Source organism: Piliocolobus tephrosceles, unplaced genomic scaffold, assembly GCF_002776525.5.
Source record: "Piliocolobus tephrosceles isolate RC106 unplaced genomic scaffold, ASM277652v3 unscaffolded_19, whole genome shotgun sequence".
In the NCBI taxonomy this organism is placed as follows: Eukaryota; Metazoa; Chordata; class Mammalia; order Primates; family Cercopithecidae; genus Piliocolobus; species Piliocolobus tephrosceles.
In genome coordinates, this window is record NW_022300975.1 from 2,236,398 (window position 1) to 2,251,846 (window position 15,449).

Genomic DNA, 15,449 nt, shown 5'->3' on the forward strand with positions numbered 1-15,449 from the left:
TATTTGCGAAATCTCCAAACTGCTTTCCACAGTGGCTGAACTAATTTACATTCCCACCAACAGTTTATAAATGTTCGTTCTGCTCTGCAGCCTTGCCAGCATCTATTGGTTTTTAACTTTTTAATAATAGGCATTCTGACTGGTATGAGATGATATCTCATTGTGATTTTGATTGCATTTCTCTGAAGATTAGTGATGTTGTCCTTCCACAGGTTTTAGAAACCAGAAGAAACCTTATGTTTGAAGTCTCCATATAGTTTTTCTTTCTTTCCTCTCCCCCTTATGAAATGATTCATAATTTATAATGGAGCCAAACTCCCTTAGGGGCCCAAGAAGCTGTTATGCTTTCATATCCTGACACCTCCTCCTCTAACCCCCCATTAAACTTTCCCTGGAATCCACTCCAGAACAGGATGTATACATCAATGAACATGTTGGGGTTAAAATTATTTTATACGCATGCTCCCAAACTCTCCTTTCCTGAGGCTCACTAGAATGGGTTCTGGCTTTGTGAGCTCTTAATTTCTTCCCCTCCTCAGTTTCAAAGGGGGATTCTACCATTGCCAAAGAAATTCTTTACAATTTTATGGTGTAGAATTATAATAAAAATTGGTGTGGTAAAAGGATAAAATGTTCTCATGCTAGGGCTGGCAGTGAAAGATTAGGAAATGGAGATTATTGAAAATTGAGCAGTATGACATATGTGGAGAAGCAGATGAGAGGAAGGGGGTGTTGTGAAGAAATCCTTAAAATTTCTTGCAACTCATATGTATTCCAGAAGTGCAAGCAAAGACCTTCCATTATTTTGAAATTAATTTTTGACTACTGGACTTCATTCTTTCTTTTTTTTTTTTTTTGAGATAGAGTTTCACTCTTGTTGTGCAGGCTGGAGTGCAATGGCGCGATCTTGGCTCACCGCAACCTCCGCCTCCTGGGTTCAAGTGATTTCTCCTGCCTCAGCCTCCCAAGTAGTTGGGATTACAGGCATGTGCCATCACACCCAGCTAATTTTGTTTTTTTAGTAGAGATGGGGTTTCTCCATGTTGGTCAGGCTGGTCTTGAACTCCCAACTTCAGGTGATCCACCTGCCTCAGTCTCCCAAAGTGCTGAGATTACAGGTGTGAGCCACCATGCCCAGCCTGCTGGACTTTATTCTTGTGGCATATATCGTTTTGAGACTGAGCCATATGGGTCATAATTTTTCAAATTACTTTTAGTAAGGTTACATAAATTTACATTGGAATAAATAAATAGCCGCTTGGAGAGATGGCTAGATGATAAAATTGCCTACAGAGAAAGGTGTGGATTAGAAAAAAAGCTTAGGTCCATAGTTCTCCAATCTTAGAATATGTAAGACTTATCTGGGGAGCATTTTAAAATGCAGACTCTTGGACTATATTCCAAGGAGCTTTGATGCTGGGTTTTTGTTGTTGTTGTTGTTTGTTTGTTTCTTGGTGGGGGGTCTAAGAATCTGCATGTTTCATTATCCCCCATATGATTCTCATGAAAGGAATTTATGAACCCCACTCAGGCTCAGGCCAATAAAAATTCGTCATCTCCAAACAGTTATGTGTGCCAGAGGACTCCTGAAGTTCAACTATGGAAACATGAGCTTAAGAGTGTTCCCAGCCAGGCACAGTGACTCAGCCTGTAATCCCAGCACTTTGGGAGGCTGAGGCAGGTGGATCACAAGGTCAGGAGATCAAGACCATCCTGGTTAACATGGTGAAACCCCATCTCTACTAAAATTACAAAAAATTATCCGGGTGCCTGTAGTCCCAGCTACTCTACTCGGGAGGCTGAGGCAGGAGAATGGCATGAACCTGGGAGGTGGAGGTTGCAGTGAGCCAAGATCGCGCCACTGCACTTCAGCCTGGGTGAGAGAAGGAGACTCCATCTCAAAAAAAAAAAAAAAAAAAAGAGTGTTCCTTTGGTCCACCTTTGGACTTTCTGTATTACATCCTTCTTAGTCACATTTGCAGGGACATCTCACCTTCGCAGTGATAATTATCCCCCTCTCTAGCCCTTGAAATCCATAGACTAACTGAAAACAGTAATTTCTTTCCTCCCGATTCATAGAATAAGCATGTACCCTAAACCCTCTCCAACACTAACACAAGCCATTAAATCACATTTGCCAAAGTCATTTCACCAATGCAAATGTCTACAAAATCTTAACAGAAAGATAATGGAACAGAAGAATTGGCCGTAAATTGTAAAGATTAATTTGCCTGAGTGCATGACAGAATACTGAAATGAAAACACAAAATGTTTTGCTTACAGAAGTTTTTGAAAGAGGATGCCCTTGTCTAAGTAGAAAGGTTTGATTAACCAGGTTGTTCATTTAAAAACCACACAGTGAAAATACTTATATGCATCTCATGATAAGGGCTTGCCCAGAGCTCTTAAAGCCTGAATTGAAAGATATTAGTACCACCCATGCACTGTGCCTAAAAACAAAATACCAAATATTCTAAGGTCAACATTGCTCTGTTTAGCCTGTTGCCACGCATCATGCAGGTGGCATTGAAAAATGCAGTCACTGAAGTGGAACTTGTAAAGTGAAACAGACCATCATCAAATAAAAGGCTTTTATGGAAACTCTGGAGGATCAACTTAATAATAAGCCAGGCTTCCAGGGAGGATACTCCTGTGACTCTTTGGTAAATTCACACAGTAACTGTCCAGGAGACTGCTGAATTGATTGGTCAACCCTAAAGACCCCGGAGGAAGGCCTGGGAGTCAATGTACCTCTGGTTGGATACTGTCCATTCAGCTTATTTCATCCACACTTTCAGACCTGCTTCTGAAAAATAATGGTCATGTCCTGCCGAATCTGGAGATATGATACCTCGTTGTCATCTTAAACAAATTTCAACCCTATAATAACATATTTCGCTTGTCTCAGTCATAGCTCTGCTGGGGATTAATAAAGTGAAGTGGCAGGGAGCAGTAGGAAAGGCAAGCAGCAATAAGGTAAAATCAGTTAGGTTTTGTGTCTTTGAACGAATTTCTTTTAGGAGACCCATTGAAATAGACTCCTATGTGTCAGAAGAAATCTTATCTCTTATAAGAAGATCAAAGTTACTGATGGAGTAAAGAGGTCTAAGCCGTAAAACACAAAAATCTAACACTAAATGCAGTAAAATGACTTTGAAATGTTTTCTTATCACTTGCTGACTGTAAAAGTAAAACATCCGCAGTGTAGAAAATAAAAGTGTAATAAATTTAGAAAACAATGCTATAGTGATTACCACATTAACTTCCAAGGTCTGAAATACTGTGGTAATCTTATTTTTAAAAACCTTTAAAAAGCCAAATAGACTTTGCTTATCAATTCAGAACTATTGGTTATTTCTCAGTAGCTTTTTTTATAGACTTCGTGAAACTATTCACAAAAGCTTAAGATGCAGGCAAACACATAACACTTTACAGACTGATAAATCTAAATCTCTTTATTTCCGGGAAGCAGTGGTTTACTTTTTGTTACATCCCGGTTTTGTAAACAGACCCTGGCATCACAAATACTCCAAAAAGACGCAGCATGTTTTCTTGTGCTGGATATGCCACCGTCAGCATCAGAACTCACATGGGAAAATAGCGAAGAATGAGTCACATGCCTCCCTAGAGCTGGCCACCTTTCCTAAGACAGTTGAACATTTACGTATGCCAGGTTTGAAGCATATGATTCTAAAGAGTGACACAGATTGTTTCTGTTTCAACTGAAAATGTTTTACCAATTAAAAACAGGATAAGGCACACCACCTAAACTTGCAGTCCTTAAATAATCTTCTCCAAGATTGATGAATAGGACAAAATCTTTATTAAAAAAGAGCCTCATTAATTTTGATTCATACCTAAAACTATGCACTTAAATCCTAACCTACAATTTAGCAGTCCAAAAATATCAACCAGTTCCTATTAAAAGGAATATAAAATTTGTCTGCTTGATATGTTTTCCTTCTATTAAAAATTGGTACTTGGTCTTCTGAAGAGGACAAAATCTGAAGAAATTCAGAGGAAGAAAGACATTGAAAAAGTTCAGTGGTGAGGAATTTTATGTTTGTTTCTTTGGCATAAGAAGTAAACATTTTCTCTGAAAGGTAGTTAATCTCAACATGATAAAGAGTATCTACAAAAACCTGACAGTAAGCCTTATACTTACTGGTAAGAAACTAAGAGCTTTCCCACTAAGATCAGAAACAAGGCAAGGATGTCACCTCTCATCACTGATTTTCAACATTTTCCTGGAAGTCCTAGCTACTGCATTAAGACAAGAAAAGGATATAAAATTTAAACTGTTTGGGAAGGAGAAAATAAAACTGTCTTTGCGAATAACATGATACTCAACTTTGGAAAACTCAAAAGAATTGACAAAAAAAAAAAATCTCCTAGAACTAATAAGAGATTTTAGCAAGGTTTCAGACACAAAGTTTTTTTATACAAAAGTCATCAGTCATCACTTTCCTATATACCAGCAATAAATAAGTGGAGTTAACATATTACCATTTACATTGGCACCCTCAAATGAAATTATTAGGTATAAATCTGACAAAATATGTACAAAATCTACATGAGGAAAACTACAAAACTCTGATAAAAGAAATCAAATAACTAAATAAAAGGAGAGAGATTCTTTTCTTTGAGACAGAGTTTCGCTTCTGTTGCCCAGGCTGGAGTGCAATGGCATGATCTCGGCTCAACCTCTGCCTTCCGGGTTCAAGTGATTCTCCTGCCTCAACCTCCCAAGTAGCTGGGATTACAGGTGCCCACCACCACGCCCAGCTAATTTTTTCTATTTTTAGTAGAGATGGGGCTTCACCATGTTGGCCAGGCTGGTCTTGAACTCCTGACTTCAGGTGATCCGCCCGCCTCAGTCTCCCAAAATGCTGGGATTACAGGCATAAGCCACTGCGCCCAGCAAGGAGAGAGATTCTGTATTCATGGAAAGGGAGACTCAGTGTTGTCAAGGTGTTACTTCTTCACAAATTGATCTGTAGATTCAATGAAATTCAAATCAAAATCCTAGCAAGTTACTTTGTAAATATTGACAAATTGATTCTAATGTTTATATGGAGAGGCAAAAGACCCAGAATCGCCAATATAATATTGAAGGAGAAGAACAAATTTGGGGTACTGAAATTACCTGACTTCAGGACTTACTGTAAAAGTATAGTAATTGAGACAGTGTGGTATTTCTGAAAGAATAGATACATCAATCAATATGAGGGAATAGAGGGCCAGAAATAGACCGACATATATCTAGTCAACTAATCCTTGACAAAGAAACAAAGGCAATACAGTGGAGAAAAGACAGTCTTTTCAACAAATGGTGCTGAAACAATGAAACATCCATGTGCAAAGAAAAGCATCCAGACAAAGACCTTACACCTTTCACAAAAATTTATTCAAAATGAATCAGAGACCTAAATATAAAATGCAAAACTATAAAACTCCTAAAAGATAACTTAGGAGAAAATCTAGATGACCTTGGGTTTGGTAATGATGTTTTCGATACAATGCTAAAGGCATAATTCATGAAAAATAATAAGCTGGAATTTATCAAAATTAAAAACTTCTGCTCTGCAACAGACATTGTCAGAGAATAAAAAGATAAGCCATCAACTGGGAGAAAATATTTGCAAAAAACATGGCTGATGAAGGACTATTATCCAGAATACAAAAAGAACTCCTAAAACTCAACAAGAAGAAGACAATCTGGATTAAGATGGTGGAGAGGGGCAGGACTAGCTTGCAGCTCCTGCTCGGATGGATGGAGCAGTGTGTGGAGACTCACATCATGGACTTTTGCTCCAAGAACTACCACAGGTACATACCAGGAAAGCAGAGATAATCCACAGACCCTTTGAAGGAACTAGATCACTGCTGCAGGCTCCCTGAGATGCTGAAAAACTGTGCTGGTATCCATGACTGCAAGGCCTGAAGACAGATAACAAGACTCTTTGCAGATACTCCCCAGTACCAGCCTGGAGCCCAGTAGCTCCACTAGGTGGCTGGACCCAGAAGAGCAAAAACAATCACTACAGTTTGGCTCTCAGGAAGCTCCATTCCTAGGGTAAGGGGGAGAATACCACATCAATGGAGCATCCCACAGGACAAAAGAATTCTGAACAGCAGCCCTTGAGTCTCAGATCTTCCCTTGGATATAGTCTACTCAAATGAGAAGAAACCAGAAAAACAGTTCTGATAGTATGATAAAACAAGACTCCAAGATCATACCAGCTCACCAGCAATGGATTCAAAATAAGACAAAATCTCTGAACTGCAAAATAGAATTCAAAAGGTCAATTATTAAGCTAATCAAGGAAGCACCAGAGGAAGGTGAAGACCAACTTAAAGATATAGGATATGAAAGGAAAAGGAAAATTATTCAGTGAAATAGATTGCACAAATAAAAAACAATCACAACTTCTAGAAATCAAGGACCCAATTAGAGAAATGCAAAATACACTAGAAAGTCTCAACAATAGAATCAAATAAGCAGAAGAAAGAACTTTAGAGCTCAAAGACAAGGCTTTTGAATTAACCCAATCTGTCAAAGACAGAAAAAAAAAAGTTAAAAAAAAAGAAACTCCAAGAAGTTTGGGACTATGTTAAATGTCCAAACCTAAGAATAATTGGGTTCCTGAGAAAGAAGAGAAGTCTAAAAGTTTAGAAAACATATTTGAGGGATTAGTAAAGTAAAACTTCCTCAGCCTTGCTGGATATTTAGATATCCAAATACAAGAGGCTTAGAGATCACCTGGGAAATTCATCGCAAAAAGATCATTGCCTAGGCACGTAGTCATCAGCTTATCTAAAGTCAAGACAAATGAAAGAATCTTAAGAGCTGTGAGGCAAAAGCATCAGGTAACCTACAAAGGAAAACCTATCAGATTAACAGCAGATTTCTCAGCAGAAACCCTACAAGCTAGAAGGAATTGGGGTCCTATTTTTAGCCTCCTTAAACAAAGCAATTATCAGCCAAGAATTTTGTATCTAGTGAAACCGAGCTTCATAAATGAAGGAAAGATACAGTCATTTACAGACAAACAAATGCTGAGAGAATTCTCCAGTACCAAGCCAGCACTACGAGAACTGCTAAAAGGAGCTCTAAATCTTGAAACAAATCCTCAAAATAAACCAAAATAGAACCTCCTTAAAGCATAAATCTCACAGGTACTATATAACAATAACACAATGAACAAAAAAAGAAAAACAAAAAACCAGGCAGGGCGCAGTGGCTCACCCCTGTAATCCCAGCACTTTGGGAGGCCGAGGAGGGCAGATCACGAGGTCAGGAGATCGAGACCATCCTGGCTAGCACGGTGAAACCTCATCTCTACTAACAATACAAAAAAGTAGCCAGGCATGGTGGCGGGTGCCTGTAGTCCCAGCTACTTGGGAGGCTGAGGCAGGAGAATGGTGTGAACCTGGGAGGTGGAGCTTGCAGTGAGCCAAGATTATGCCACTGCACTCCAGCCTGGGGGATGGAGTGATACTCCATCTCAAAAAAGAACAGAGCTTCAGGCAACAAATAGCATAATCAATATGATAATACCTCACATCTGAATACTAACACTGAAAATAAATGGCCTAAAGCTCCACTTAAAAGATACAGAATGGCAGAATAAATAGGACTTAACCAACCAACTATCTGCTGCCTTCAAGAGACTCACCTAACAAATAAGGATTCACATAAACTTAAGGTAAGGGGGTGGAAAAAGACATTCCATGCAAATGGACACCAAAAGCGAGCAGGAGGAGCTGTTCTTATATCAGACAAAGCAAACTTTAAAGTAACAGCAGTTAAAAAAGATAAAGGGGAACATTATATAGTAATAAATGGACTAGTCCAACAGGAAAATATCAGAATTCTAAATATATATTCACCTAACACTGGAGTTCCCCAATTTTTTTTTTCAGATGGAGTCTTGCTCTATCACCCAGGCTGGGGTGCAATGGCACGATCTCAGCTCACTGCAACATCTGCCTCCTGGGTTCAAATGATTCTCCTGCCTCAGCCTCCCATGTAGCTGGGATTACAGGCATCTGCCACCATGCCTGGCTAATTTTTGAATTTTTAGTAGAGACGGGGTTTCACCATGTTGGTCAGTCTGGTCTCGAACTCTTGATCTCAGGTGATCCACCTGCCTTGGCCTCCCAAAGTGCTGGGATTACAGGCATGAGCCACCATGCCTGGTCTGGAGCTCCCAAATTTATAAACAATTATTATTAGACCTAAGAAATGAAATAGATGGCAATACAATAATAGTGGAGGACTTTAATACTCCACTGATACCACTACACAGGTCATTAACACAGAAAGTCAACAAAGAAACAATGGACTTAAACTATACCCTAGAACAAATAGACTTAACACATATTTACAGAGCATTCTACCCAACACCTGCAGAATGTACATTCTATTCATCAGCAGATGGAACATTCGTCAAGATAGACCATATGTTAGGCCACAAAACAAGTCTCAGTAAATTTGAGAAAATTGAAATTATATCAAGTACTCTCTCAGACTGCAGTGGAAGAAAATTGCAAATCAACTCCAAAAGGAACCCTCAAAACCATGCAAATACAAGGAAATTAAATAACCTGCTTCAGAATGATCGTTGGGTCAACAATGAGATTAAGATGGAAATTTAAAAATTCCTTGAACTGAATGATAATAGTGATCACAACCTATCAAAACCTCTGTGATACAGCAAAAGTGGTCCTAAGAGGAAAGTTTATAGCATTAAATGCCTATATCAAAAGTCTGAAAGAGCACAAATAAGGTCACACCTCACAGAACTGGATAAACATGAATAATCTAAACCTAAACCCAGCAGAAGAAAATAAATAATGAAGATCAGAGCAGAACTAAATGAAATTGAAAAAAAAAAGAAATACAAAAGATAAATGAAACAAAAAGCTAGTTCTTTGAAAAGATAAATAAAATTGACAGGCCATTAACTAGATTAACCAAGAAAAGAAGAGAGAATATCCAAATAAGCTCAATTAGAAATGAAACAGGAGATGTTACAACCGATACCACAGAAATACAAAAGATCATTCAAGGCTACTATGAACACCTTTATGTGCATAAAACAGAAAACCTAGAGGAGATGGATACATTCCTGGAAATACACAAATCTCCTAGATTAAATCAGAAAGAGATTGAATCTATGAACAGACAAATAACAAGCAGCAAGATTGAAATGGTAACAAAAAAACTGCCAACAAAAAAGTCCAGGATTCACAGCAAAATTATATTAGACAGTCAAAAAAGAATTGGTACAAATCCTATTGACTATTCCAAAAGCTAGAGAAAGAGGGAATTCTCCCTCAATCCTTCTATTAAGCCAGTATCACTTTAATACCAAAACCAGGAAGGACATAACAAAAAAAAGAAAACCACAGACCAATAACCTGGATGAACAAAGATGCAAAAACCCTCAATAAAATAATAGCAAACTGAATCCAACAGCATATCAAAAAAATAATCCACCAAGATCAAGTGGGTTTTATATTAGGGATGCAGGGATGGTTTAACATACATAAGTTAATAAATGTAATACACCACATAAACAGAATTAAAAACAAAAGTCACATGATCATGTCAATAGACACAGAAAAAGCATTTGACAAAATCTAGCATCCCTTTATGATTAAAATCATCAGCAAAATCGGCATAGAAGGGACATACCTTAAGGTAATAAAAGTAATCTGTGACAAACCCACAACTAACATCATACTGAATGGGTAAAAGTTGAAAGCATTTCCCTTGAGAACAAGACAAGATGCCCACTTGCACCACTTCTGTTCAACTTAGTACTGGAAGTCCTACCCAGAGCAATAAGACAAGAGAAAGAAAAAAAGGGAATCCAAATCAGTAAAGAGGAAGTCAAATTGTTGCTGTTTGCTGATGATGTGATCATATACCTAGAAAACTCTAAAGATTCCTCCAAAAAGCTCCTAGAACTGATAAATGAATTCAGCAAAAGTTTAGGATACAAAATTAGTGTACACAAACCAGTAGCTCTTCTATACATCAACAGCGATCAAGCTGAGAATCAAGTTAAGAACACAACCCCTTTCACAATAGCTGCAAAAAAATTAAATACTTAGGAATATACCTAACCAAGGAGTCGAAAGACCTCTACAAGGAAAACTGCAAAACACTGCTGCAAGAAATCATAGATGACACAAACAAACGAAAACACATCCCGTGCTCATGGATGAGTAGAATCAATATTGTGAAAATGACCACAGAACCAAAAACAATCTTCAAATTAAATGCAACTCCCATCAAAATACCACCAACATTTTTCACAGAACTGGAAAAAAAATTCTAAAATTCATATGGAACAAACAAACAAAAAAAAAGCCTGCATAGCTAAATCAAGACTAAGCAGAAAGAACAAATCTAGAGACATCATATTACCCAACTTCAAATTATACTATAAGGCCATAGTCAACCAAACAGCATGGCATTGGTATAAAAATAGGCACACAGACAAATCAAACAGAATAGAGAACCCAGAAATAAAGCCAAATACTTACAGCCAACTGATCTTTGAAAAAGCAAACAAAAACATAAAGTGGGGAAAGGACACCCTATTCAACAAATGGTGCTGGGATAATTGGCAAGCCACATGTAGGAGAATAAATCTGGATCCTTGTCTCTCACCTTACACAAAAATCAACTCAAGATGGATCAAAGACTTAAAGACCCAAAACCATAAAGATTCTAGAAGATAACACCAGAAAAACTCTTCTAGATAATGGCTTAGGCAAAGACTTCATGATTAAGAACCCAAAAGCAAATGCAACAAAAACAAAGATAAATACATAGGACTCAAAGTAAAAAGCCTCTGCACAGCAAAAGAAATAATCAGCAGAGTTTACAGACAACCCACAGAGTGGGAGAAAATCTCACAATCTGTACATTCGACAAAGGACTAATAGCGAGAATCTACAAAGAACTCAAATCAGCAAGAAAAAACCAAACAAACCCATCAAAAAGTGGGTTAATAAAAAAGAATGAGTTCATGTCCTTTGCAGGGACATGGATGACGCTGGAAACCATCATTCTCAGCAAACTAACACAGGAACAGAAAACCAAACACCTCATGTTCTCACTCATAAGTGGGAGTCGAACAATGAGAACACATGGACACAAGGAGAGGCCTGTCGGGGGGTAGGGAGCTAGGGGAGGAATAGCATTAGGAGAAATACCTAATGTAGGTGACGGGTTGATGGGTGCAGCAAACCACCATGGCACATGTATACCTTTGTAACAAACCTGCATGTTCTGCACATGTATCTCAGAACTTAAAGTATGATAATAATAAGAAAGTGGGCTAAGGACATGAATAGACAATTCTGAAAAGAAGATATACACATGGCCAAAAAGCATATGGAAAAATGCTTAATGTCACTAATTATCAGGGAAATGTAAATCAAAACCACAATGCAATGTGACTTCACTCCTGCAAGAATGGCCATAATCAAAAAAACAACAAATGTTGATATGGATGCAGAGAAAAGGGAACCCTTTTACACTGCTGGTGGGAATGTAAACTAGTACAACTACTGTGTGAAACAGTGTGGAGATTCCTTAAAAACTAAACGTAGACCTACTGTTTGATCCAGCAATCCTACTACTAGGTATCTATTCAGAGAAAAAGAAGTCATCATATGAAAAAGATACTTGCACATGCGTGTGTATGGCAGCACAATTTGCAAATGCAAAAATATGGAACCAGCCCAAATGCCCATCAATCAATGAGTGAATAAAGAAAATTATCATATATGTGTGTGTGTGTGTGTGTGTGCATACACCATGGAATACTACTGAGACATAAAAAGGAATGAAATAATGGCATTCACAGCAACCTAGATGAAAGTAGAGACTATTATTCTAAGTGAAGTAACTCAGAAATGGAAAAACCAAACAATGTCTGTTCTCACTCATATGTGGGAGCTGAGCTATGAGGATGCAAAGGCATAGGAATGATACATTGGACTTTGAGGAAAGGGTAGAGGGTGGCGAGGGATAAAAGACTACACCTTGTGTACAGTGTTCACTGCTCAGGTGATGGGTGCACCAAAATCTCAGAAATCACCACTAAAAAATGGATTCATGTAACCAAATGCCCCCAATTCCCAAAAACCTATTGAAATAAAAAAGAATTGAAAAAAGGAAAACAATCTGATTAAGAAGTAGGCCAAATATTTCACCAAAGAAGAAATACAGATGGTAAACAAGCACATAAAAAGATGTTCAACATCATATATTATTAGGGAATTGCAAGTTAAAACAAGGAGATACCACTACACACCTATTAGAATGGCCAAAATCCAGAACACTAAAAACACTAAATGCCAGTGAGGATGTGGAGCAACAGGAACTCTCATTCAGTGCTGGTTGAAATGTAAAATGATTCAACTGCTTTGAAAGATAGTTTGGCAGTTTCTTAAAAACTAAACATATTCTTACATATCATCCAAATCCCCTGGTATTTGTCCAAAGGGGTTAACAACTTAAGTCCACAAGAAATCTGCACATAGATATTTATAGCAACTTTATTTATAATTGCCAAAATCTGGAAGCAACCAAAATGTCCTGCAGGAAGTGAATGGATAAATAAACTGAAGTACATCCAGACAATGGAGTATTATTTAGCGCTGAAAAGAAATGAGCTATCAAACCCTGGAAAGACAAGGAGGAAATTTAAATGCATATTACTAAGTGAAGGAAGCCAATCTGAAAAAACTACATACCATATACTAAACACTATATAATTTTAACCATGTAACTTTCTAGAAAGGTAAAGCTATGGAGACCGTAAAAAGATTAATTGTTGCCAGGAGTTAGGGAAGACTAGGCACAACGCAGAGGAATTTTAGGATAGCAAAACTACTCTGTGCAATACTATAATGGTGGGTACAGGGCATTATATATCTAGACTTGCAGGATGTAAAGTACTAAGAGTGGGCACTAATGTAAACTATGGACTTTGGGTGATGATGATGTGTCAGTGTAGGTTCAGCAATTGTAACAAATGTACCATTCTGGTGGGAGACGTTGACGATGGAGGAGGCTATGCATGTGTGGAGACAGGGAGTATATAGGAAACCTCTATACCTTCCATTCAATTTTGCTGTGAGCCTAAAACTACACTAAAAAATAATGCCTATTTACTTAAGGCACTTAATTGTAAAATTAAAGTCACTTGTGTCTATAAACTTTTTTAAAATGAAACACTAGGGAAAAGTTTTATGCTGAAATCTTTTGGATTGATTTAAGTTATACTAAAGGCCCTGTTCATGAATGCTGACTTAGCAAATAAAAAACAATTATTCTTCTTAAATATTTATTTTTCTTTTCACCTTAATTTCCATAGGATGGATTTATTGACTTTTTGGAGTTTATTGCTGCTGTAAATCTAATCGTGCAAGAAAAAATGGAGCAAAAATTAAAATGGTATTTTAAGCTGTATGATGTTGATGGAAATGGTTCTATTGACAAAAATGAACTACTGGACATGTTCGTGGTAAGTGAAGCAGTAAAGTATCCTTTTCAGGCCACTATACAGTTAACCCACTTTCCCTTCCTATGGAGTAGGTAACAGCTGTCTATGGGGTTGACTGTTTTTGGGATATACATTTTGAATTGCTGAAGTAATGTAAGCTTTACTTAACCTATTGATTACTGAATGGGCAACAGCAGCAAATCAGCTTTTCCTTCTTGGTGCAATCCACCCTGGCATTCACAAATTTAACAGAGCATTGCAATGAAAAAAATGAAACAAATATGAGAGTGCAAAACAACTTATCTTTTTCTCTGCCTCAGTGCAGAATGCCTAGTGAGGAATAGCTAAACTATGAGATGGTTTATATATGTTTAACAAGAGACATGGACTAAGAATGAAGGTATGTGAGGACTGATCTTTCTGGGAGCTATACTGAAGTATTTCTAATAGTTGGTTCAGGGATCTCAGATCTTTTCCATATCTAAAGTTCAATAAGTGCCTTTCTAAGCCCCTATACCACCACCCCATTGGAGTAGGAGATAGTTATTATCATGGTATGAAACAGTAAAGAGCCCAGAGTAAAAATTGGTTAAGTGGGACACTATATCTAAATGAAGATAACAGGTATAATTAATGTTATGAATCCAAGACATTGAATTTGTAACACAGACTCAAAGAGCATTAGAATTAGATGTCTTAGAAATGATCTGGTCCAAATTCTTTCCTTCATAGATGAAGGAGCTGAGTTACAAATAAAATACATAGTAGAAATATTAGCAAAAATGCCAGAAAAATAAATGAGTAGAACTACATTTATAATTAAACTTCTCAACAAATGTTCAAAGCAGATAAAAATGGAAAGCTAAATAAGCGAATGTAGAGTTAACCAACATATGGAAAGAGTTCAAGGGTAGGATAATACCAATATTGCTAATATTTTAATTTCACATAGATCATTCACACAAAAAATGTGCTAGGATTCACTTGGCAAGTGAACAATTTAGAAATTTTGCCTATACCTTATATATTGCAACACAAAATTAGATATCAAATATTCTACGGAGAATACCCAACCCCATGTAAATTTTAAAATGTTCTTTTAAATACTCAGCTTCTTCTAAAAACAATGAAAATGTAAATACAGCATACAGATCTTAGGATGCCACCAAAGCATTTCTCGAAACAAGGGTTTTTAGTCTGGGATCTAAGAATCAATGGCCTTCAGGAATCATTTTAGCCCTTAAACTTAAGGACAAATTTTGCCTGTATGTTATGCTTTTTTTGGGTGAAGATGAAGTCATCAGATTCTGTAAAGAATTAGGAACAACAAGGATAAATGTGATTTTGTCTATAACCTATGGGGAAATGTGCCGTAGATTTTTATTAGTTAAAATGTATAACTTCAGTTAGTGAGCCAAGGGAAGAGAAGTAGTAAGTGGCAAATTGAATTATCCCTCAAAGTGCTTAGAAAGGAAAAAAAAGAACACAGGAAAATTGAAATAATAAAAGCACAGAACAGAAATTTAATAATTAGATACCATTTGTCTCTAAATTAATCAGTACTAAAAACAATAATAGCAAATTCTGGTAAGAGCATGGTAAGGAAGGCGCCTTACACACTGTGGAGAGAGTGTAAGTGGATAAAACGTTCCGGGAAATGTGGTAACCTGTGTCGAGAGGCTAAAAGCTGATCTTCATTTTAGAGTTAGCATTACTTATTTTGAGTCAGGAAAAACAATTATTAGAGATGAAAGTCCTATGATTTACATCATAGAATCTCTTAAGATAGCAAATATTCTAAAAAACTAAAAGAGGAAAATGTTTAAATAAATTAATGCAATGGAATATATACTTATTAAGAAACTGGTAGCCTAGGAACATACTTTCTTTTTTTTTTTTTTTTTTTTTTTTTTT

General features: G+C 37.1%; 1 protein-coding gene across 2 annotated transcripts in view; it reads left to right on the top strand.

Annotated features, from left to right (window-relative positions):
* LOC111541823 (guanylyl cyclase-activating protein 3) overlaps positions 1–15,449 on the top strand; it is a 48,577-nt gene that overhangs the window by 20,393 nt on the left and 12,735 nt on the right. For both annotated transcript variants that reach the window (XM_026456735.1, XM_023210733.2), the window contains exon 2: positions 13,407–13,556. In XM_026456735.1, the coding sequence (XP_026312520.1) occupies positions 13,407–13,556 (150 nt within the window). The remainder of the gene's footprint in view (positions 1–13,406; positions 13,557–15,449) is intronic.